Below are 27,162 nucleotides of genomic sequence, written 5' to 3' on the forward strand. Positions count from 1 at the left end.
TGTATATACATATGATATATGTATATATCATCATAGATGAAGCCTGCCTCAGCTATTACATAGGGTCTACCACAAAAATGTAGCAAGTCTTTCTCACATCAAATACAATGTAGATTTAAAGACTTTAATATTTACATATAATTTAATTCTTGATAATTTGTTGCCCAATGGTGATAAAAACATACAGCTAATCAGAATACTGTTTTGCTTGCCACTTCTCATTAAAAACACCTGCATTGATTGTTGTTTTTCACTACTTATATTTCTGATTTATTCTTGAAAACTGCCAGTTTTTTCCTTATTATACTTCAGAAGTGTACAAGATTACTGAGATCAAAAGGCCAGCCCTGCTTCTTTCTCATTGTATGACTTACAGACTTTGGGATCTATGCCTCCATTTTTTTTTTCCATCTATAGAATGGAGATAACCATAACTGTGTTGAAGAGTTTTTACAAATTTGTTGGACCTGGCAGCCTTTTACGTTGCTTTTGCTTTGTTGAATTCATTTTCTGACTAACTTTCTACATTTCTGAACTTGAAAATCTGCATCCAGTGCTACAGAAAAGCATACATGTTGGCATTTAAATAGGAAAAAAACGGACTTAATTTTAGAGGTTACTCCATTGGATTTTTAAATCCCAAGCTAACTATTCAAATAAAGAAAAACTTAAGAGAGCTTGGTGCTCACATTTTAGACCACACATGCAAGTTTGTACCCTATTCAGCTTCTGTGTTGAAAATTCAGCTGAAAATTCACCTGAGAGAGCGTTTGTCACAAATGAATACAGAGCCAAATGCTACCTTTTCACACACTCTTAAGTCTAAAAGTAAAGATCTGCCTTACAGTTAATTTCTCCTTCACTTTCTACCTCCCTCTTCCCATTCCCCCTCTCTCTCACAAATGTTTATTAGGAATTTATTATACCCCATGTATGGTATTGGCTTCAGGAGATACGGTAGTGACCATGTCTGCCATGCTCTGTACTCTCTCTCATGGGACTTAGAGTTTAGTAGGGAAAAAAAACAATAAACACTAATAACAAAATACAAATATATGTGTAATTTAATTACAAATTTTGTCTAACACCTTACCGTATTTCTGTTTTTCCAGTGAATGGAGAAAAGATATTCTGGGGAAATTCATTTGGATATAATTAATTACATTAAAAATCCTTCCAACTTGAATCAAAAAGAATAAAATACCTAAGAATAAGTTTAACCAAGGAGGTAATAGAAGTATATATTAAAAACTGTAAGACTTTGATTAAATTACAAATAAATAAAATTGGCACAGAATCTGAATAGACATTCTCCCAGAGAAGACATCCTGGTATGTCATACTGGTTAACAGCTATCTAGAAAGATGTTCAGTATCACTCATCATCAGGGAAGTGCAAATCAAAACCACTATGAGATTCTACTTCACACCTGTTAGAACGGATCTTACCAAGAGGACTAGAAATAAGATATGGAGAAAAGGGAACCATTGCACTCTTGAGGGCAATGTAGCCCTTATGGAAACTAATGTGGAGGTTCCTCAAAAAATGAAAAGTAGAACTATCATATGATCTGTTGATTCCACTCCTGAGTTTTTATCCAAAAAAAATGAAAACAATAACTTGAGAAGATATATGCACCTCCTTGTTTATTGCAATAGTATTTTCAATAGCCATACATGAAAGCAACCTGAATTTCTATAGACAGATGATTGAATAAAGAAGATGTGGTATATATGTACTTGGGAATATCTTTCAGCCATAAAAAGAAGGAAATATTGCCATTTGTAACAACATGGATAGACCTTGAGGACCATATTTCATTATGCTAAGTGAAATAAGTCATGTAGAAGACAAATACTGCATGATCTCACTTATAGGAGAAATCTAAAACAAAACCAAAAACAAAACAAAAACTTAACTCATAGCTACAGAGAACAGACTGGTTGTTGCCAAATGTGGAGGGTGGTAGAGGTGAGAGACATGGATGAAGGGGGTCAAAAGGGACAAACTTTTAGTTATAAATAAAGTAAGTCTTGGAGATATAATCATTAATAGTACTGTAGTATATATTTGAGAGTTGCTAAAACAGTGAATCTTAAAACTTCTCATCAATATATCCTGGTTTTGTGCTTTGAAACAGTACTTGCATCTCATTCCAGAGTGGAACAGACATGAACTTAAAAACTTTTAAATACTGATCATTACATAGGATGCAAAATGTTTATACTAGGAGAGTATCTTCAGGAATACAGGGACTTATATAAAATATAATTATTGAGCTAGAATCTGTCTGGTTAGGTGTTTAAAAGGAGTAAGAACTCTTTTGAATATCAGTTTCCTCATCTATAAAATACAGGAGTTGTATTAGATGGTTTCAAAGTCCCTTTGAGTTATAAACTGGACAAATCATTAGAGAAACATTTTTGCATTAAAATTTTTAGTGTATAATTAATGGTTCCGTAGTGGTTTAAAACTGTTTTTAGGTTGGTAGAAATGCACCAATCCAAAGATTCTCACATTATTCTGTTCAATTTGTCATTAAAACAGAAAATCATTTCCAATCTCAGGAGGACATTTCTCATGGTTAGACAATTAAAGATTTTTTTTCTTATATGTGACAATGTAAGAGGCCAGAAACCCCACTAATGGTGATAACGTAGCTTGCAGGGATCTACTTGTATTCATATGCTGGTAAAATCTATATTTTCTAACAAAATGGATTGCATCTGTTTTCAATTTGATTTTTCTTATAAGAGGATAAAAAAGTGATTTTTCAGAAGTCTGTACTGTATCTTTCACAAGTAATGTTATGATACATAGTAATCCCTTTGTGAAAGCCTTGTAAATGTTGATGAATTGGAAATGGGATTGAGTAAACCCAAAAGTGGTTATATTCCATTCCATTTGAACACATTTACCTTAGGAAAATGCAACTAAATTAGAAAGTCTTCCATTTTTATAAGAATGCCTAAAACTTAGTGATTTCTGTGCATACCTACTAGACAATGGATAGATATCCAGTGATAGATTATAACCTCCCTGCATGGAGTTTGAAGGAAAGATATATTTGAGGAGCCACCCAGAGATAATACAATGCATTTAAAGAGGATGGAAAAAAAAAAAAAAAAAGAAAAAGAAGGATGTGTAAAAAATTTCTTCCATTTCTGTTGCATTTCATTGTTAAACTTGAGGTACTATGCAATTCTTGTTTTCTAATTCTTCTTTTCCTATTCAGTTGAGAATTATTTATAGCCACGTTATGTGTCTTGCCCTTAAAACAAATGTTCTATTCATTTATTCAATTTTTTCTTGTTCTCTTGCCTCTTTTGTCTCTATGCCAGACATTACCTCAAACTTTATTATCAGTCAAATTTATCAATTGCTTTCTGAGAGAATAAGCCAATCTTTCCCATTTCCTTGAGTTAGGCAGCCATGTTCTATGTATAAGAAATAAAAATGTCAACACTCTAATTATTAAAATGTGTTTTATTTGTGGTCAAATATTACAACAAGTCTAATCTCTGCAGCCATATGGACAGATTTGATGACCAGATGATCCATACATTTCTGCTCAATCAAGAACACTGAGAACCCATTTTTCAAATATAGCATCTGTTTCTTTAGACAATTATGTTGATATATGCTTCACTTCATATGTAAAATTCCTGGTGCCTTATCAAGTTAAAATTTGAGGAAGTATATCATTTCATTTTAGAGGTAATTAATTGTAATGAATTTGGTTTTTCTATTCAATTTGTCTATGACACCACTATAAGGTGTTTTTGTTTTTTGGAAAATACCACTTCAGTGTATTAGTCTTCTGCTTTGACCCCTTCAATAATTTTTCACTGGGGTGTTTAGGATAAAATCCAAAGATCATATCCTGACTTTCTGACAATACATAGTCTGCCCTTGAAACAAGCTTCCAACTTCATGTTCTGCTGCTTCTTCTGAACATTGAAGTAGCCACTTGGCTTCAATCATGTTCCCAACATATTTGGAATCTGTTTTTGTGTGGTTTTTTTTGCCGTCCTCTCTTCTACCTGGAAGGACTTTGCCTTTCTTTTTTCATTTACAGAATTATTTTTTTTCCATTTTATTTTATTTTATTTCTTTTCTGTGTTTATTTGATGTTTATGCATGATTTTTTTCACTTGGCTTTTGAAGCCATTGTTGAAATATTCATTTAGGGGAAGGGAAGGGAATTGAGATATAGTGGGAAGGAAACCTGAATATGTACTATGTGGCAACTATATGATAGGCACTTTATATATGTCATTTCAACAAGGGATCCCTGTTCCCATAATATTCTTTTATCTAAAAAGGCATCATTATTATCATCATTATGACCAACTTCATGCACATTAGTGCATATCCCACTTTCATCATGTGTAGAGCATGTTACCAAGTGGTAACTTGGTATTGGGTATACCAAGATCAAAGAGATGTGGGTGGTTCTTTTTTTTTTTAATATTTTATTTATTTATTTGACAGAGAGAGATCACAAGTAGGCAGAGAGGCAGGCAGAGAGAGAGAGAGAGAGAGGAGGAAGCAGGCTCCCTGCTGAGCAGAGAGCCCGATGCGGGACTCGATCCCAGGACCCTGAGATCATGACCTGAGCCGAAGGCAGCAGCTTAACCCACTGAGCCACCCAGGTGCCCCGAGATGTGGGTGGTTCTTGACCCTAAAGAAAAGACAGGAAGATTTATTTTAAACTAAACTAAACTAAACTAATTTATTTTAAAATAAAATAATATATAATAAAATAACGTGCAAAAATCTTAGTGAACACTAGCCCAGAGAAGAAGGGAGTTTACTAAATATTGATTAAAATACTTGCTCAGTACCTGGAGAAGTACCCGGAACCATAAACTTTTGTTTTATGAATGAATACAATTGCCTTACTGTTGTTATTTATATGATAATATGTGTTAGCCAATTTCCTCCTTCTAGAGGACAAATATCAATGGATAGTTTTTATGGAGAGTGAAGTTTTTGCACAGTATTTGTTGTTTCCTTAATTGTTTAGTGAGTACTGTTATTGTAATTTTAAAATGTTTTTATTTTGAATAGTTAGGCTATAGCTTAATATTCAGCTCTGTTTAGTGTTTCATGAATAATTACAAGGAAAATTATTCACAATAGGATATAATCTTGAAAGACATATGAACCAGAGAAAGATCAGAGGTGGGTTAAAGATTACCATGATTTAGAATTAATTGTAGTAAGTTTAATTAAGCAATACCTATCCAGACGTGCTCTATCTGTTTGATGAGAAATTGCATTTGCTGTTGCAGAACACTTCTGAGAACCAGAAATCAGTCTTGTTCACAGTGAGGCATTAACACGTTTTTATAATCCAATTTCTTAATATTTTCCGTAAGACTACTTTTCAAAATACACTACTTGAATTGGTTCTAATCTGAAATATTTTTCTATGATTTAAAAAATACAGGGATCATTTTTCCTATTGTTTTTGGTACTTATTTATTTTATTATAAAAAATGAATATTTTGCTGGTCTTACAATTATTTTTCAATATTTAATATTCTATATATAGTATAATATTCTATATATAATTAATGTATACTATATCCCAATAATTCATAGACCCAATATATTGAAATTGGATTAGATAGCTTGCTAATTATCTTTTAAAAATTGGGTATTAAAAGAAATCCAGAAAGAGAGAATGGTGGGAAAAGGGATCTCCAATATTGGCAATACCATGTTCTTTTTAAAGGTTCTTTCCATTTCTTTTGAAAAATATGAAATGTCTATAATATCTCTGCATACTTTTTAAAATTTTTAAAAATTTATTTTCAGCGCAACAGTATCCATTGTTTTTGCACCACACCCAGTGCTCCATGCAATCCAAGCCCTCTCCAATACACCACCCAACCTCCCACCCCCCCGCCCCTTCAAAACCCTCAGATTGTTTTTCAGAGTCCATAGTCTCTCGTGGTTCACCTCCCCTTCCAATTTCCCTCAACTCCCTTCTCCTCTCTAACTCCCCTTGTCCTCATAACTGTCTTTTGGACACCACCATCTCATTTTGAATATATTATTGCAAGTAGAAAACCTGACATCTGAGCATGGGTTAAAGTAGCATTTTATTCTGAAGCTGCTACAAGAACTAGAGGTAGGAAAAGGTTGCTGTTCACTGTGATGAAAAGAAACCAGGACAGGGAGTGCCTAAATCATGGGACTCACCAAAGCAAAATACCGCATCTAGAAGTCGAGGCTGTGTAAGACTATAGATGTTCCTGATACCTCTCACACTTCTTCTTTTCTCTTCTAGGTATTAAAATGGGTTGAGGAGGCAGTACAGTCATCTAAAGTTCACCTCTTATCAACAGATCATTTGGAACAAGCTGTAAACACTTGGAAAATTCCTTTTGATCCCAGCCTAAAAGAGGTTACTGTGTCTCTGAGTGGCCCTTCTCCAGGGATTGAAATTCGCAATCCCTTAGGTGAGATATATCAAACATCATATGATAAAATACAAAAACCATAAAAGGTAAAAGTTTTTTTGTGCACTTATTTATGTCAGGTTAATTCTAACTTTATGAATAATTCAGCAAATGCAAAAGTGACTAGGAAAGATGTTTAAAAAGATGAAACTGTTTTAGTCATAATTATTAATTGAATTACCATGAGATTTAAATAAACCTGAAACTCCTAATAATTTATATAGATATTGAGTCACTTAATTGTAGCTAAACTGCTTAAAAGGAAAAAAATTAAATTTGAGCCTGAAGTTATATTTTCCTAATTTATGTATGAGGAAATATTTCACAGTAACATGTTCTGTAAAATTCAGTATTTTATGTATTTTTAATGAATGACATGAAAAGTCTCCTTTTAAAACAGCTGCCTAGTTCATTTTCTTTCTTTTTTTTTTTAATTTATTTTCAGCATGACAGTATTTATTATTTTTTCACCACACCCAGCGCTCCATGCAATCCGTACCCTCTATAATACCCACCACCTGGTACCCCTACCTCCTACTCCCCGCCACTTCAAACCCCTCAGATTGTTTTTCAGAGTCCATAGTGTCTCATGATTCACCTCCCCTTCCAATTTCCCCCAACTCCCTTCTCCTCTCTAACTCCCCATGTCCTCCATGCTATTTGTTATGCTCCACAAATAAGTGAAACCATATGATAATTGACTCTCTGTGCTTGATTGATTTCACTCAGCATAATCTCTTCCAGTCTCGTCCATGTTGCTACAAAGGTTGGGTATTCATCCTTTCTGATGGAGGCATAATACTCCATAGTGTATATGGACCACATCTTCCTTATCCATTCGTCTGTTGAAGGGCATCTTGGTTCTTTCCACAGTTTGGCAATTGTGGCCATTGCTGCTATAAACATTGTGGAGAAAGGGGAACACTCTTATATTTTCTTTTTTAAAAAGATTTTATTTATTTGACATAGAACGTTCAAGCAAGATAGAGAGCACAAGCAGGGGGAGGGCTGAAGTAGGTGGTGTGGGGTGATGTGGGACCCCGACATGGGGCTCCATCCCAGGACCCTGGGGTCATGACCTGAGCTAAGGCAGCTGCTTAACCCACTAAGCCACCCAGGTACCCAAACTGCCTAGTTTTTTACCATATCATATTCTTTGTAATATTTAATTTTATAGAAGACAATTAAAGACCACATTCATGCTCTTATTAAAATAATATTTTGGGGTGGTTGGGTGGCTCAGATAGTGAAGCATCTGCCTTTGGCTCAGATCATGATCTCTAGGTCCTGCGATCGAGCCACGCATTGGGCTCCTTGCTCAGTGGGGAGCCTGCTTCTCCTTTTCCCTCTGCCTGCCACTCCTCATGCTTGGTCTCTCTCTTTTTCTCTGTCAAATAAATAAAATCTTTTTAAAAAATTTGCTGTTAAAAAAAAATTTACTGTTTTTCCAATTACATGTTACAAACCTAAGAATTGGCCCGATTTCATTACTAGTTAATATTATAATAAGACTTACATTGAAAAATAATCTAGTAAAGATAAAAACCTCATTTCCCTACTGGTTGTATTTAGAAATATTTTTCTTACCTGTTGATGTTTGCAAAGTATTATTATTTCCATTGTGGTTTTAGTGTGTTACTTTTTTTTTTTAACCTATCTGTGAGGATTTATACATAGAAAGAGGGTAACTAGCTTTCTTATTTATTCAGTCTGAATCTTAGAGAATAGCTAATCCCTAAAAGAATACAGCCAAGGAAATTGTCTTTAAGGCATTCATACTACCAATCAAATTGTAATGTGCAAAACAAGCAAACCTATCTTTCAAGACTCTTCCAGGTTTAGCCAAATAAATGAATTTGTCCATAGAGGTAGCATTCCCTTCTAATATCCATGCTACCCAGGAAAGAGTTGTGGTTTTCACAATCTGGATAATTAAAAATGCCCATATCCATTACATGATGGTTCTACTACTTAAAAAATTCATTGACATTGACACTGATATTTTAAAAGTTATGTGACTGTCAAACTTTTGATGCAAACATGGGATTCTTTTTTTTTTAAATATTTTATTTATTTATTTGACAGAGAGAAATCACAAGTAGACCGAGAGGCAGGCAGAGAGAGAGAGTGGGAAGCAGGCTCCCTGCTGAGCAGAGAGCCCGATGCGGGACTCGATCCCAGGACCCTGAGATCATGACCTGAGCCGAAGGCAGCGGCTTAACCCACTGAGCCACCCAGGTGCCCCCAAACAAGGGATTCTTATAATTGATTAGTATTTTAACTGTAGAAGTAGTCCATAGGAGAGCCAAGAGTGAAGTCAATAACTAAACTATGGCTTACTTCCAAATTTGCTTTTCCTCTTCTCTAGGTTCCAACTATTAGATACTTGAGATAAATCTCAGGTCAGTAGGAGATGGTATCATGCTACTTCCTTCCACTCCCTCCTTTAAATATGACAATAAAAGCCTTCTCCTGTGCTCGCTGGAAAACAGCTTAACATTCTGTGCTTTGTGCACAAAAAGGCCCAAGGCTCTCATGTTAGTAATACCTTGAGTGATCTCCAAAAAGACATTTATTCTGGTTTACTGTTCTTGCCATCTATTAAATTAGAATGTCTCTAGTGACAGCACCTAACTTCTCAGTAGCCATAATAATTGTTATCTAATTTGGCTTTGGCAAAATGATTAGTCTGTCAATTATTATTCTTATTTTTAGACCAAATCCACATGGCAAATGGGAATCTGATACTCCAGTGTCAATATCCAGAAACCAGAAATTAAACCTATTTTAGATTTAAATAATGTTTTGAGCTAAAGGCACAAATGTCCATCAGGTAACTTATATTAGAAATGTATACAGCTAACACACATAGCTGAAATAAAGATTGTACTTGTTACCTTTTTGTCTTTTAGGGAAGCTGATAAAAAGGGGATTTGGCCTGAACGAGCTGTTAAATATCCATAACTCTGCCAAGGTGGTGAATGTTAAAGAGCCAGAGGCTGGAATGTGGACAGTGAAGGTACGATTATCTTACAGTCTGTGTATTTTACTTTGTTGTTGGCATGTTTTATAAAGTGTATACAAGTTTATGTATATATCTTCCCTTGCAATCATGGAGAAAGCTTTTACTAAAGAGCAGTATATATAGTGCATTTGTAAAGGTGTTTTGATCCCTTGAATTTGGTAGTATTAAGTTTTAGTGGCCATGAAATGCATTGATGTCACTGCAGAGTGCATTTTTTTTTAAAGATTATATTTATTATTTATTTGACAGACAGAGATCACAAGTAGGCAGAGAGGCAGGCAGAGAGAGAGGAAGGGAAGCAGGCTCCCTGCTGAGCAGAGAGCCCGATGTGGGGCTTGATCCCAGAACCCTGAGATGATGACCTGAGCCTAAGGCAGAAGCCTTAACCCACTGAGCCACTCAGGCGCCCCTGCAGAGTGCATTTAAATTTCTCAGGTAGTTTTCTGATGATTGGACCTGGAGATTGATTTTACTATACATTCCTACCTCCAGAACAGAAAGAGATAGAGCCATTAGAGAATAATGGTTAGGGGCATCGACTCTAGTACAGGGCTACCTGGGTTGGATTCTCAGCCCTGCCTCTTAAAAACCACATTTCCTTAAGACTGTTAAGTTCTCTGTGCCTTGCGTTCCTCCTCACAATGTAGAGATGGCAGTGATAGTTCTTTACTTGGTAGAATTGTGCTGAGAATAAAATTAAGATCTACAAATGAAATACTTAGTAGCATAGTTCCCATTACAAAGGAAGCACTCAAGTTCTGTTGGCTATGGTTATTTGGTGGATCTGCATTCCTAGTTTATTTTAACACCAACTGGTATTTGGATCCTAAAATACACTCAGTAGTGTATGTTCACTGTAAGCCTTGTGTTAGGGTGATATGGAGGAGAGAACATACACCCAGAATTCAGGATACGACATGCTGAAATCCAGTTCTGCTGCAAGTGGTACATGGGACCTACTGGAGTGGATATTTGAGTGACTTGTCCATATTTCCCAGGGTTTTCAGTGTGCTCTGGCCTACTTCCAACTCCCGTATCTGCATTACTGTGCCCAGGAGGATTTTTTTCTTTCCCCCAGAACAGAAGAAGGCTGTTCAGCCAGAGAATGAGACCCCTCAGGAACAGTTTTCAGTCTCTGCAGGAATAAGCTCCTGTTGTCCGCATGGAAGCAGGGTTAAAAGCACACTTTTGAGGATGCATTTCTTTTCTTGTATCATTTCTCCTCTTCCTATTAGCATCCTTTGTACCTCCAAAATAAACAACGTGCTCTAGAATCCTTCTGGGATAACTCAAATGAAGATACCCTTTGCATCATTTACTCTTGCTATCTCAGCTTCCCTACATTAAAAAAAAAAAAAAAAAAAAGTGAATTCATGGACTCCTGGTTGAAGGGGTAGAGCTGTTGTGAAAGTGCATTTTACACCATAGCAAGTTGAGGCACCATTTTTGAATGCCAGTTGTTTTTTTTTTAATTTATGTTTTAATTTCTTTTCAGTGTTCCAGAATGCATTGTTTATGCACCACACTGAATGCCAGTTTTTTTTGCTTTTTCCTTTTTAAAACAATGCCTGTATTAACTTTCCCAACTTAATGAAAGTTTCCACCGTAACTCCATTCAAGCCCTAGAATATCGGTTCTTTATTCTCAGAACTCTCAGCCTTGTAGGAAAAGTAGAAACTGTATTATGGATGTTTTGGAAGGTGGATGTTATGGGGTAAGAGTATAAGTGAAAATATAGTGAAAGTGAAATATAACGGTTCATCTGCCTGTTTTACTCAACGAGCTCCCTGCCAATACTAGTTACTCAGTATTTACTAGGTGCAGTAGATTGACAATGATGAAGACTTTACTGCTCTGTTTTAAATAAAAATGGCCAAATTTGATGTTATGGTTATTTCAACCAACTTGCCCACAGTATGACTAGTGTTGAGTCTGACTTTTTGTGACCACAGTTGGAAAGAGTATAGAAGGTTCTGAGTCTCTTTTTTCCTCAAATACTTTAAGCATGACCTAAGTCCGCAGTGTCTTGAGCTAGCAGGTTCACTGAGGCAACTTGTTCTTACTTTCTGATTAAGACATTGGTTATTGATTGTGAAATATGTACAAGTAACGACATTTCTTTTGCATTATTGGCAATTTATTGCAAAGTATTTGAACCACATCTACAGGTGATTTGGATTGCTACCAGTGGTATTTCTTCTAGTAAAACTCTTGCTTAGAAGAATAGGAATATTGCATGGCTGTGGTTTTAGCTCGTGCCTAACACACCTACCCATTCAGTCATCCATTCAATAAACATTTATGGTGTTTCTGCCCTGGGCCTTGTTCCCCAGTATTTAATGGGCACTAAGCACCTTTTAATTGATAATTAAGAACAGAGAAGCACTGAGGATTACTCTGTGAGTGAGGAGGGAAATGCTAAGGGGATGAGGTGATGGGGACTCTGTTTAGACAAGTCTCTAAGCTCAGTCTCCTATAATTAAGAAAACAATAAAAGGACACAGTATCTATTATCATATTATCTTAAATTCATATCTAGTTCTCACCTCAAAAGCCTCTGGTTTTGCCGTTACCCCATTTCTAGAGTACAATTAGTGGCAGCTGAACAAAGGACACACATTACAATGGATTTTAAAGATAATAAGCTTATTTTGCTCCTAAACGAAATGCCAAAATAACATGTCAGGTTGATGCAAAGGAAATTGAGCTGAACCTACTGATACAAATACCACTGCTGACTTTGGCTCTCCCTTTCAGATGGCTAATGAGTGATAATGTTTTACATGTGCACTTTCTCCAGAAGAGAAAGGTCTGAGATTAGATAGTATATCCCTGGTGTTATCTCCCATGCACTCTGCTATCTGGAAAATGTCTGCTCTATTAGTAGAATTAATAATGGCTTTTTGATTATTTCACAAAGCAGTTTTTAATCCCAAGTACGGAGAACAATCAGTCTATTATTTGACCTTAGCATGGTATTCAAAGGCAACCAACGAGCCTCAACCAATCCTGCTAGCTCCTGTCCATCACTAGCCTTTATGCTCTAGTCAAATATAACTTTATACTGTCCCTCACCCCATTTCCTACCACATTCTCTTGCTCCATGATTTCTCTTACGTTGCTCCTTTTCCTAGAATGCCCTTGCTTTCTGTCTGACTTACAACTTCCACAGCAAATGACAACACTTTTATCAAGCCTTTTCTGACTTTTTCCATCTGAAAGGCTCTCCTTTTCCCTCTCGCTTTCTAATGCAATTTTTCTGCACCTCCCTCTTTGATGATTTTCCCCCTTAAATATTTTGTTAAATATTGATTTATTTATTTATTCAAGAGACTAGAGCCAGAGAACAAGAGAGAACACCAGCAGGGGGAGGGGCAGAGGGAGACTGTGTACTCAAGCAGACTGTACTGAACAAGGAGCCCAGAGAGGTGCTCAGCTCCATGACTCATGAGATCATGACTTGAGAGGAAATCACCACTTAACTGACTGAGTCACCCAAGCATCCCATGATTTCTGTACAGATTTTCTCTTTCTATTTTACTCTAGACCATATTTTATCACTGGCATATGCCACAATGCCTGGAAATGAACTGTATAAATATTCACGAATAAAACCTAGCACATTTATTCTGATGATATCCAAGGAAGCAGGCTGAGGAGTTGATTTTAGCCTCTAGTTGATGTGCTAGTACGGAACACCTTAATTTGTCTGTGATTTAATATAATATATAATATAATATAATAAAACAAAAAGTAAATAAATCAAAAATAAAATAAAATGCTATGACAGTGGTAGTTTCTTTTCCTCTGTAGTTTTCCTTTAAAACCTTGGTGATTACATTCCTGTGACTTATTAGGGCACTCTTACCAAACAGAGACAATGACTCAACTCCTCCATATAGGTCGTATAAATGACTCGGGTGTCTGCTGCAGACACCTCTGATGCTGGTGAAAACCTGTTAAAAAGAGGAAAGTTAGAATGTAAAGTTTTATTAAAAACAAAAGGGAAAGTCATCTTATGTCCCTAAATTTCCATTGTAGGGAATCTCCAAATCCTGGATATTATTTCTGAGCAATACAGATTTCCATTCAGGGAGCTGTACCTATATATAGAATATTTGAATATAACCACAGAAACTCTCGGGCCAAATTTTGTTGTCTGTTCCTTCAGGGACACTTCCTACAAAGACATCAAATAATTGTCAGCATCCTTGGGTTTTTACATGGTACAAACTGCTTCTATTAGTCCAGGATTATCAGTGTGATCATGGAATCTTAACACATCCCCTGGGTCACATTTCTGTTAAGTAAATTTGGATAAATTGTCCTTCCACATAGAGAAAGATGTGTATGCAACCACATGATCATATTGGGATTCTGAGACTAACAGAAAATATTCTGGTTTCAGATGGCTATGCTGGTTGCCAGAGACTACTAATGGATTTTCTAAAGATAAGAATATTTTGGAAATCATACTCAAGTGGCATAAACTTGTTTAGGAATCATAATTTAAAAAAATTCAAGTCTACAATGGACCACACAAAAAGATTATTATGCCTCCAATTATTCTCACCTGGTGACTCTTAAATAAGCATGAAGACTATACCAGGTGTATTATTTAAAGGAATTAGATAATCCTTAATTCAGATGTTTTGGGTCAATGGAATGCTTTATAGTGGATTTTTCCTGGAAATTTTCCCAGTTATTTTAGTGTGCTGATATCAGGTTATCAACCAAATGGAATGTTTCCTTTAAAAAAGAAATCTATAGGGCGCCTGGGTGGCTCAGTGGGTTAAAGCCTCTGCCTTCGGCTCAGGTCATGATCCCAGGGTCCTGGGATCGAAGCCCTCATCGGGCTCTCTGCTCAGCTGGGAGCCTGCTTCCTCCTCTCTCTCTGCCTGCTTCTCTGCCTACTTGTGATCTCTGTCTGTTAAATAAATAAATAAAAATCTTAAAAAAAAAAGAAATCTATACACTTGTGTTATATATAAATGCATATGTTTATCTATATGTATATATTGAAATAGAATTTATTCTGTGCTGTGGGTACATTTCTCTCCCTGTATCACATTTCTTTAAAAATACAATGCTTAATAAAATGATGGTATTTAAATCTAGCTAACATTATTATGTTTTGTGGCTGGCATGATACTTAGTCCATAGTAGGTTCTCAGTAAATATTTGAAACCACAATATTTCTTTAATTTCTGAAGAATAGTATGCCCTTCAGGAACAAATACTTCAAAAAGAGTTGGGCATCTTTTTTTATTATTTTATTTCTTTTTCAGTGTTCCAGAATTCATTGTTAATGCACCATACCCAGTGCTCCATGCAATACATGCCCTCCTTAATACCCACCACCAGGCTCACCCAACCCCCTACCCCTCTCCCCTCCAAAACCTTCACTTTGTTTCTCAGAGTCCACAGTCTCTCATGGTTTGTCTCCCCCTCCGATTTCCCCCAACTCACTTCTCTCCATCTCCCAATGTCCTCCATGTTATTCCTTATGCTCCACAAGTAAATGAAACCATATGATACTTGACTTTCTCTGCTTGACTGATTTCACTCAGCATAATCTCTTCTACTCCTATCCATGTTGATACAAAAGTTGGGCATTTATCCTTTCTGATGAAGGCATAATACTCCATTGTATATATGGACCATATCTTCTTTATCCATTCGTCCATTGAGGGGCATCTTGGTTCTTTCCACAGTTTGGCGACTGTGGCCATTGCTGCTATGAACAGATGGCCCTTCTTTACACTACATCAGTATCTTTGGGGTAAATACCCAGTAGTGCAACTGCAGGATCATAGGGCATCTTTTTAAATTTACTATCCACTACTTAATATCTTTTTGACCTTAGTGAAATTACCTTATTTCATGAGTCTGAGAAAAATGGGAAAAATAATACCTACTTACTAATACATTAATGGTATAATTAGTTTTTCTTATACTCTTGAATATGTGTAAATTGAAAATTATTTTTATACTTTCATTAATGCAAATTATATGTGACTTTCCCCCTCTACTTTAGGCTTTTCTTTTTTTTAAATAAAACATTGAAACTCTTTAGGAAAGAAAAAGCAAAGCCAGCTCTATCAATCAGATTTTAAATTTTTTTTTTTAAGATTTTATTTATTTATTTGACAGAGAGAAATCACAAGTAGATGGAGAGGCAGGCAGAGAGAGAGAGAGGGAAGCAGGCTCTCTGCTCAGCAGAGAGCCCGATGCGGGACTCGATCCCAGGACCCTGAGATCATGACCTGAGCCGAAGGCAGCGGCTTAACCCACTGAGCCACCCAGGTGCCCCTATCAATCAGATTTTAATTCAACTTATAATAGGACAGGTTTCACATTTAGTAGTAGGAGGAATTCTCACAAGACAGTAATTCCTTAATACAAGACAGTAATTCCTTACTAATGTTACATGCCCTTTGGGTGTTGACAAGATGCTCTACTTTACACAGTCGCTTGGGAATCCAAGCTGAGGGAGGCTCCACAATAATTTAGAACATTTGGCCTCTTCAGTTATTATAATGAGGGAAAAGACTGGAGGATGTGCATTGAATTTTTAGAAAAAGGGAGTTGTGTCACTTCTGGGATGACACGACATCTCTGTGAATGGTAGACATACTTTACTCCCTATTTTCATGGCCTAGCGATATACTGGATCTAGCTTGTAATGGCTCATAGAGGAAATTACACACTTTTCATTCCTACCTCTGTATTCAGTAATGTCATGTGGAAAACTTGAAATCAGCCTTGATGGTATTATTTACACCAGCAAATGCCAAAAATTAAGGCTTCTCCCCGCCTCAGAAAGCAGTTTACTAATACACCACTAACCTGTCCTAAGGGAAAGCATATTTAGAACTATGTAACAATGGTAGGGGCGCCTGGGTGGCTCAGTGGGTTAAAGCCTCTGCCTTCAGCTCAGGTCATGATCCCAGGGTCCTGGGATGGAGCCCAGCATCTGGCTCTCTGCTCAGCAGGGAGCCTGCTTCCTCTTGTCTCTCTGCCTGCTTCTCTGCCTACTTGTGATCTCTGTCTGTCAAATAAATAAATAAAATCTTTAAAAAAAAAGAAAGAAATGTAACAATGTTAAATGAATAGGTGAAGGGTATTATTGTCTGCTACCCATATACCCAGATCAGCCCAGAGATTATTATCCTAAAATGCTGTGCATAGACTTAGGTCCTACGGAAAGAACACTGAACTTGGAATGGTTGACATTGAACTTGCTATCTAAACCTAGGCAAGTTATCATTTATTTGAACATCAGTTTATTTTCTCTGTCTTTTTTTAAAAACCTTTAAATTCAATTAGCAAATACACAATTTTTGATGTAATGTTCAATGATTCATTGGCTGTGTATAATACCCAGTGCTCATCACATCACGGGCCCTCATTAATGCCCATACCCAGTTACCCCATGCCCCCATCCATCTCCCTTTCTGCAATCCTTAATTTCTTTGTGGTGCTATAAAGTCATCTTTGGATGCAGTAGGATTACATGAAATAATGTGCGAACATACTTAACACAATGCTCCTAGAAAAATTCAAGATTCTTGATGAATCTGGCATTCACTAGTACTTAAGGAATCTAAGGAAAATTATCAACATTAGGCATTTAGATGGCTTTAATATCATTTGTTAAACCTACACTTATTAAGTACCTATTGAGTAATATTTCATAGATGATGAATATGATATAGTTACTGCCTTAATGGACTTTCAGTATAGAGAGGTACTTAATAGGCCTTTATGCTTAAACTAAGAAGTAGATCCATGTGCAATAGAGCTGACCAGGAAGACAGCAGAAGAGTAACTAATGTTTCCTGGAGCTCTCCATGGTGCTTGTTTACGGTACTTCACTCTGTCCTTTTTAACTGCTCACAGACTCCAGTCCAGAAACCTAGACTCTGGTCTACTCTGCTCCTTCTTTTCTCTTACTCCTTTGTGGATCAAGGCTACTTGTTGACCACCTTTAGGATGCCAGTAAATAACAAATATAATTTTATTTTTGCCTCTGCTCTGCTCACACTGCAAGCAGCCTGTGTATTCCTGACTCAGACCCTTCCATGACTTAACAAACATGACATTTACAATTCAGAGCATTAATGAATTCAGAGTAATTTTGAATTCATGACTTTGAATTCAGAGAGTAATTTACTTTAATTCAGAATAAAGTTCACAATAGATCTTTATGGACTTAAAAATTGTATGAGTAAATATGCTTTATGAAATACTCTCAGAAAAACCCTCTGTATGAAAAACTGTATGAAAGACACTCAGAGGTTCTAGCCCATACAAATCCTATTTGGTGTCTAGTGTCTAGAAATGTTCCTGTTAAGGTTGGAGCTATCATTGCTGTTTCTAGATTTCCCTCTTCTTTTTATTTTAAAAGGTCTTATTTATTTATTTGGCAGAGAGAGAGAGAGAGAAATCACAAGTAGGCAGGCAGAGGGGGGGGGGGAGCAGGCTCCCTACTGAGCAGGGAAGCCAATGTGGGGCTTGACGCCAGGACTTTGAGATCATGACCTGAGCTGAAGACAGAGGCTTAACCCACTGAGCAATCCAGGCGCCCCTACATTTCCTTCTTCTTAACTGCAGAAGCAATGAGGTTAGGGTGGTTCTGTGCAGAAATGATACTTCAAGATATTCTGTGGTAGATAGATGCTTTTTGGAGTCAAATTCAAATAACTCACATGATCTAAATCTACATGATTTAAAGACCGAATAGAAAAATATTAAATCAGTAATTGTGGTCTTACTAATTTTATTATACATAAAGAAAAATGACACTAAAATAGCTAAAATAATTTGGAGGGGGGAAAAAAAAGAAAGAATATGCAGCTGGACTGCCTCCCAGACTCAGTTACAGAATTAGCTGAATATTCTTTGTTGCTCCAAGATCTTCATATGATTATTGTTCCTCCAATCCTCTTGTGTCCATAACATGTGAGAATCCAGAGCCTTCTCCCAATATTTCTGGAGTTTCCTGAAAGCTTTCTTATCTCCCGATTATGCGTATGTTCATTATAACTTCTGTACTTTGATGCAGGGCAAAGTTCAGCTTCATTAAAAAATATCCCAGGAAATCCATTAATAACAAGACTTTTGTGAATTTAGCAGGTTTAACTGTATGTAGGTTTGGTGTTCTGTCTTGAAGCAACTTGTCCCCTTCTGCTCTTTCCATGCCCCCTTCCTTCTTTTCTCTCATATGCCTCTGCTTCTCTCTTCTGAATTGTCTTGGAAGTTTCACAATACTATTTTAGTGTAATCTCTAAAACCAGCATAATCAAATCCATTAAGATAGACATGAGAAATGCATGGGGTGCCTATAAATGTTGGTTTCTGGAGTCTCACTGAGTTCATATCACATCTCTGCCCCCTGCTGTATTTATGACTTTGAGCAAATTACTTAATCTCTCTGATCTGTGAAATTAGGATAACATACTCCTGTACAGGGTTTTTGTAAAGACCAAAAGTGATTACTTATACTGTTTTACAGTATGCATTTTTTATATGTTAGTATTTCTTTCTTTCTCTTTGTCCTTTTCCTGGTTCATCTTACCATCATCATACATAGGACCTTTTGTTCTTCTTTTTTTTTAAAGATTTATTTGACAGAGAGAGAGAGATCACAGGTAGGCAGAGAGGCAGTGACAGAGAGGGGGGAAAGCAGGCTCCCTGCTGAGCAGAGAGCCCGACGCGGGGCTCAATCCCAGGACCCCGAGATCGTGACCTGAGCTGAAGGCAGAGGCTTAACCCACTGAGCCACCCAGGTGCCCCAAGGACCTTTTGTTCTTATTAACACTAATATTTGAAAAAGGGAGCTCAGCTAAGAAACAGACTAAAATAATAGTTTATCTTAAGAAAACAGACTTAAATTATCAAGTAAACTATGGTACTTTTTTCTTAAGATATGTTTATTTATTTTAGGGAAAGAGAACACATGAGTTGGGGGAAGGGACAGAGGCAGAGGGAAAGGGAAAGAAGCAGACTCCACACTCAGTGCAGAGTCCCACATGGAACTGATCCCAAGACCCTGAGCTGAAGTCAAGAGTCAGCTGCTTAACTGACTGAGCCACCCAGGTGCTCCTATGGCACTTTCTTATAAAGACATTTTAATGTGATGTTGGTGTTCCCACAATATTATCAAATATTATTGTAATTATTTTAAGAGAATGATTAAAGAATGATAAATGCATACATGAGTGCCAGAGGTCTTTTTTAACTTAGTTTAAATCTCTTCCCTTTATTATTTTTAAACCATAATTTTGATTTATTTGTGATATCCTTTGCTCCCAGTTGGGTATAATTTTGCATGAAAACTGACTTATTTGAAAGTATCTTTTATTTACAAATCCTTTTAAATTCTATGCAGATATTCCTACTGTTTATCATATAATATAGAAACATGAAGTTAAAATATTTTGTTCACTTATTATCCTTCATATTTTTGTCATTGCTCAGAGAATAGGAAACCCACATTCTTATTTCAGCATACTTTGTTAAATAGTGTATTTTAAGGATGAAAATTAATTTATTTTACACTAAGTCTACAGTGGTTATAAGGAAGCTCCCTATTCATCAACTCTGCTTTATTTTTAATGTATTGTTTAGTAATGGAAGATGCTGTATTTTCAAGCATGGGTAATTTCTAATTTTCTCACTGAGATATAAGTTATGTATATTATATATATTATATATTATATATCTATATAATATATAGATATAATATAGAGATACATATTTTTGCTTTATTATATGGAATTCATGACATATTTTCCTTTAGAGATAATAGAATAAGTGGTGGTACTGAGACCCCCACACTTAAATATACAGTCTTTTTAACCCTTAGGAAAGTGAGCTGTAGTCATTAGCAGCGTCCTTTATACTGAGAATACAACAAACCTGTTTTTATGGAGATGTAGGTTTTTTCTTTTCTTTCACTTTTTTTTTCTTTTGGGGTTTTTGCAGGTTTTGCTCAATGACAAAAAAATATGGTAGCAAAAGGGACATATCTTCTCATCTTTCCTCTCCTTGTTGCTAAATAACAAGGAACCACAGTGATTTCAGGAAGGCTTTGTAGTTTGCAGAGCCCTGGGGATGGCATGTTTTTAATCATGGTGTGGGCTTAATCTAGCTGCTCACCAGATTAAAATTTTATGTATGGTTATGTATAATATAGGCATATATATTTCTAGTACATTCTATCAATGCTACTATCATGTGGTCATTTTATCTTGAGAATCTTGATAATCAATGTAAAAAAAATAATGGTGAACTCTTATTCATAAATGTTGGGTGGATTTTTGAAATGTAGATTCCTAGTCTCCACTCACCAAAGATTCTGATCCAGTAAATCTGGACTGGAGCCCAGAAGTCTGCATTTTCAAGAAACAACCTGAGTGATTTTGTGTAGCTATAGATAGGTGTTCCTCAGATTGTAGGTTGAAAGATACTGAGATGGAGGCTAACTCTGACTTATCTTGCCCTTGGAAGACAATGCAGCACTGTGGGGAAGACCCTGGAACCTGACCTTTCCATTAAAACCCCGCTTCTTTTTTTTTTTTTTTTTTTTTTTTGAAATTTCATGATGTTTATTTATTTCTCTTTTGGAGAACTGTGAAATGGAGAAACAAATCAAACTCTAAAGTAATAATTAGCATAACTAGGAAAGAGAATAAAGCCAGTTTTTAACTATTACAGACGTAGGTTTTCCTTATAAGGCCAACCAAGATACAGATGACCTTGGCTTGGGTATCTCCAGATCTAGAGACCCTGACACTATGTTCAAATGCCTCCACCCTAAAGGCAGCCAACTTTGGGAATGCAATCAAATAAAAGTAACCTTGAACAATTGTGCAGAATAATCAGTCCTGGGACAAAACCAAAGAAGGGAACAGCCACGTGCATCGAAACCTCCCTGCTACCCACTCCCAGCAGTGACTTCTTTATCACCTTCCCAGAAAGATTTTGACCAAACAAACATAAAAAAAGGATATGTGGGAAAACCCCGCTTCTATAGTTAGAATGCCTTGTGAACCTGGGAAACTACTTAAAGTCTCAGTGCCCCACCTCCTTATCTGTGTGATGATGATAATGACGATATATATCAGATAAGATTGTGATGAAAATTAAATAATCCAATGTATTTAAAGAGTCTGGACATACAGGAAGTACCCTATAAACATTAATGTTTATCCTGTCGTTCTCATCCAAATTACATATGATTTTTACACATGGGAGTCACTTCAGTGCTGAGTTATCATTCAATATTTAGTTTAGCCATCATCCTCTTTTTTAAAATTAAAAATTTTTTTTTTATAAACATGTATTATTAGCCCCAGGGGTATGGGTCTGTGAATTGCCAGGTGTACACACTTCATAGCACTCACCATATCACATACCCTCCCCAATGTCCATAACTCCACCACCCACTCCCTACACCCCTCCCCCCAGTCACCCTCAGTTTGTTTTGTGAGATTAAGAGTCTCTTATGGTTTGTCTCCCTCCCGATCCTATCTTGTTTCATTTATTCTTTTCCTACCCCCCAACCCCCCTATGTTGCATCTCTACTTCCTCATATCAGGGAGATCATATGATAGTTGCCTTTCTCCAATTGATTTATTTCACTCAACATAATACCCTCTAGTTTCATCCACGTTTTCACAAATGGCAAGATTTCATTTCTTTTGACGGCTGCATAGTATTCCATTGTATGTATATGCCAAATCTTCTTTATCCATTCATCTGTTGATGGACAGCTAGGTTCTTTCCATAGTTTGGTTATTGTAGACATTGCTGCTATAAACATTCGGGTGCATGTGCCCCTTCGGATCACTACGTTTGTATCTTTAGGGTAAATACCCAGTAGTGCAATTGCTGGGGCATAAGGTAGCTCTATTTTCAATTTTTTGAGGAACCTTCATGCTGTTTTCCAGAGTGGCTGCACCAGCTTGCATTCCCACCAACAGTATAGGAGGGTTCCCCTTTCTCCGCATCCTCACCAGCATCTGTCATTTCCTGACCTGTAAATTTTAGCCATTCTGACTGGTGTGAGGTGGTATCTCATTGTGGTTTTGCTTTGTATTTCCCTGTTGCCGAGTGATGTGGAGCACTTTTTCATGTGTCATCTGGCCATCTGGATGTCTTCTTTGCAGAAATGTCTGTTCATGTCCTCTGCCCATTTCTTGATTGGATTATTTGTTCTTTGGGTGTTGAGTTTGCTAAGCTCTTTATAGATTTTGGATACTAGCCCTTTATCTGATATGTTGTTTGCAAATATCTTCTCCCATTCTGTCAGTTGTCTTTTGGTTTTGTTAACTGTTTCCTTTGCTGTGCAAAAGCTTTTATTCTTGACGAAGTACCAATAGTTCATTTTTGTCCTTGCTTCCCTTGCCTTTGGTGATGTTTCTAGGAAGAAATTGCTTTGGCTGAGGTCAAAGAGGTTGCTGCCTGTGTTCTCCTCAAGGATTTTGATGTATTCCTTTCTCACATTGAGGTTCTTCATCCATTTTGAGTCTATTTTCATGTGTGGTGTGAGGAAATGGTCCAATTTCATTGTTCTGCATGTGGCTGTCCAATTTTCCCAGCACCATTTATTGAAGAGGCTGTCTTTTTCCATTGGACACTCCTTCCTTCTTTGTTGAAGATTAGTTGACCAGAGAGTTGAGGGTCTATTTCTGGGCTCTCTATTCTGTTTCACTGATCTATGTGTCTGTTCTTGTGCCAGTACCATACTGTCTTGATGATGACAACTTTGTAATAGAGCTTGAAATCCGGAATTGTGATGCCACCAACTTTGGCTTTCTTTTTCAATATTTCTTTGGCTATTTGAGGTCTTTTCTGGTTCCATATAAATTTTAGGATTATTTGTTCCATTTCTTTGAAAAAAATGGATGGTATTTTGATAGGGATTGCATTAAATGTGTAGATGCTTTGGGTGCCATAGACATTTTCACAATGTTTGTTCTTCCAATCCAGGAGCATGGAACATTTTTCCATTTCTTTGTGTCTTCCTCATTTTCTTTCATGAGTACCTTATAGTTTTCTGAGTATAGATGCTTTGCCTCTTTGGTTAGGTTTATTCCTAGGTATCTTGTGGTTTGGGGTGCAATTTTAAATGGGATTGACTCCTTAATTTCTCTTTCTTCTGTCTTGGTTTTGGTGTAAATAAATGCAACTGATTTCTGTGTATTGATTTTATATCCTGACACTTTACTGAATTCCTGTACCAGCCATCATCCTCTTTAGGAGGTTTGAGCCAAACTATAGTCTAATCTGTTCCTTTTATGTATTTCTAATACTGTATCATATTAAAGATTTCTATTTCTCCATCTGTCTTCTTCACAAGCCATGAGCTCTTAGAGGATAGGGACCATGTTGTACTCACATTTGTGTCTCCAGCACCTAATGCCTTGATAGGGACACTGCTAACTGAGCTGGGGATGCTGGTTGGCTCAAATCTGGAGAGTGGTCAAGAGTGCTTGCCCTGGCTGTGTCTTCCCAGAGGCAAATAAAAAGGAAATATTTTCCAGAATCAAACCTGGATAGTAAGGGGAGAAGAGTTAGTCATTCATTCATTTCATCGATATTGCTAAACATCTACCATGTAAACCAGAGTATACAAAACAAAGATTTGTATCCTCGTGGAGCTTTTACAGATTAACTCCAGGGCTATTCACTGGTGACTGAACACCTGTATCTTTTAACATTGGCTTGCAGTGTATTACTGAATTTTATTTTAGGGCAGTCCTCTGGGATATGTATTATAAAACTTGCACTTAAGGTGTAGAATCCTAGTTGAGTTTAGAACACCCAGATCAGAGATTCAGTTATTGGACATCCGTCCTAATTAAACACTCTATAGTTTCCCATCCTGGTTAGTGTTTATTGTGACTGGTAACCTGGATCAACTGATGGGATTTGTCTTTCAACATTTTTCAGACTTCGAGCAGTGGAAGGCACTCTGTTCGCATCACTGGACTTAGTACTATTGATTTCCGAGCTGGTTTTTCAAGAAAGCCCACCCTGGACTTCAAAAAGACAGTCAGCAGACCAGTGCAAGGTTTGTATGTACATACTACCAAAATCGACATAGTAGATACCCAAGCGCAAAATATTTCTCAAACTCTCTGTGATTTTATAATTCTGTTGTATTTAACAAAATTGGGAAACATAGCATTTGTACTTTAAACATAATTGTATTCTTGGCATAGTCTTTTTTTTTTTTTTTCTCAAAGTCTAGTCCCAAGACCAGTGATACTGAAATTACTCCGAGAGCTTGTTAAAAATTAAGATTCCCAGGACCCACGCCAGCTCTCCTAAATTAGAACTGAATTAGGTTGGACACAGGAATACACATTGTACCAAGCACTGCAGTGGATTCCTAAACTTACTGAACTTTAAAACTACTGACGTAGGTCTTGAGACTTTTTACTGACATGTATAAATTGCTGTGTTGTTAAGGTAAAATGTGGATTTTATGTGTCTACATAGCTAAAAAATTAAAAGACATCATGTATTATTGTGAATTCAAAGATAAAATTCCTGCTGCTTCTTAAACCTTGTTCTTCTTATTTTATTCATGCAGGATCTATTCATTTAGTTTTATAGCTAAAAAATGCTTAATCCTACTGTGACTCTTCAAATTTCCTTTTTTATTGTTTATTTATTTTATGGTTGTAGTTACTAGAGAGATACAAAGAGTGAGTCTTTAAAAATAAATATTCATGTTATTAAACATCACACAGTATTCACAATTCTAGTTTTTCCATGTATAAATATTGTTAAAATAGATAAAAATAATTATTAGAATTTCTAAAGTTTCTGTAAATATACACTATTTATGTAAAAAAGATTCTGTAATTAAGCCACAATTTATAGGAGAGTTTGTAGTACTCATGATACTTATCTGTTATTATTATGCAAGAATTTATTTGATATATATAACCTCCATTGCATGTTACTTATAAATAATAACAAATCCTCTCTCCTGTAGGAATACCTACGTATGTGCTGCTCAATACTTCTGGAATTTCCATCCCAGCCAGAGTAGATCGTCTTGAACTTCTGAGTACCTCAGGCAGTTCTCTTAAGACTATTCCTGTTAAATACTACCCAGACCGAAAACCTTATGGCGTGTGGAATATTTCTGACTTTATACCACCGAATGAAGCTTTCTTTCTCAAAATAACAGGCTATGATAAGGATGATTATCTTTTCCAGAGAGTATCAAGTGTTTCCTTCTCTAGTATCATCCCAGGTGAGACACCATGTTACTGAACACTGGAGTGTTAATAGTTTCAGGGAGTGATGTGGTCCTAAAAGGATGAACTCTAATGTAAAAAAATAATATCTTCACATTATTACTGGATTATCAAATTGATGGGCATCTACATTTAAGTAGCAGAATTTTTCTTGATCATAAAAAGCACATCCAAAGTTGCATGTTATGTCTTACTGATTGCAGATCTGAAAATTCTGATTGCTTCACTCCGTGTGAGAATGGAAACTGGGAAATTCTGGTGCTCTTACTCCTCTCACCTCAAAAAAAAAAAAAAAAAAAAAAAGTCTGGCACACATGTGTAATGTTTGATCAAGCTACCTAAATTGGCCAAATGGATTAAATGTTTATATTGATTGTCAGAAACCTACTTCGTGAACAATAATTCTTTGTACACATCTGGTGATGATTCTGTCTTTATGTACTAAGTTGGCAGTTAGTTAATTGGTGAACCAGGTTACTCATATACTTGTTATTATATAGAGATAAGATCACAGATTAGGGATTATTTAGAGACATGAGATAACATTTCTATTTTTATATTTGTGCTATTTCTCTAGGCTAATGGCAACTCTGATCAAAATTTAGAACTGTAGCTAGAACTGTGGATAGACAAATCTGTATTGTTATTAATATTGTAGTATTGGATTGAGGGACAGCAGTTTATCATTTATTCATAAGTTTGTAATTTGGGAAATTCAGAAACAACTGTGTAGCTGTTCTTAAATCATTGTCAAACAGTGAAATAGAACTGTCAGTATTTCCTCATATACACTATTCAAAGTTAGTTTTCTTCACCCTAAACTGAATACTACAAAATCTATTGGATTCTTTTTTTTTTTTTAAGATTTTATTTATTTATTTGACAGACAGAGATCACAAATGGGCAGAGAGGCAGGCAGAGAGAGAGGAGGGGAAGCAGGCTCCCTGCTGAGCAGAGGGCCTGATGCGGGACTCGATCCCAGGACCCCAAGATCATGACCTGAGCTGAATGCAGAGGCTTAACCCACTGAGCCACCCAGGTGCCCCTCTATTGGATTCTTAAAAATCAGCTTTTCCCATTATTTTGGAACAAAAACTACCCTTTGCATTCAATTCTAAGGCATGTGGGTTCTTTTCATATATTTACATTTTTGAAATAAAAACAGGTTCTACAGATAATGAAGTATGGTAACTAATTTGGTAGCTTTTTTTTTTTTTTTTTCTAGCTTGGTGGCCCAAAAATAATGTGTCTTAAAAATAAGTGGAGACTTAGATTTAATGAATACTTTAGTAAGGGGTCCATGGAGATATCAAAAAATTAATAAGGTTTGAACAAAGAAAGATCATTAAAGTGGGTTTTAGTCATTTAGATTAACTGGAAC

The 27,162-nt window shown here is 36.3% G+C and overlaps 1 protein-coding gene across 3 annotated transcripts in view; it reads left to right on the plus strand.

Annotated features, from left to right (window-relative positions):
• The window catches only part of HMCN1 (hemicentin 1), a gene marked incomplete at its 5' end in the record, with an annotated part of 468,943 nt that overhangs the window by 170,264 nt on the left and 271,517 nt on the right, over positions 1-27,162 (plus strand). For all 3 annotated transcript variants that reach the window (XM_082702942.1, XM_082702943.1, XM_082702944.1), the window contains 4 exons: positions 6,302-6,473; positions 9,386-9,492; positions 24,460-24,580; positions 25,514-25,777. In XM_082702942.1, the coding sequence (XP_082559068.1) occupies positions 6,302-6,473; positions 9,386-9,492; positions 24,460-24,580; positions 25,514-25,777 (664 nt within the window). The remainder of the gene's footprint in view (positions 1-6,301; positions 6,474-9,385; positions 9,493-24,459; positions 24,581-25,513; positions 25,778-27,162) is intronic.

Source organism: Mustela nivalis (genome assembly GCF_964662115.1).
Source record: "Mustela nivalis genome assembly, chromosome: 16".
Lineage (NCBI taxonomy): Eukaryota > Metazoa > Chordata > Mammalia > Carnivora > Mustelidae > Mustela > Mustela nivalis.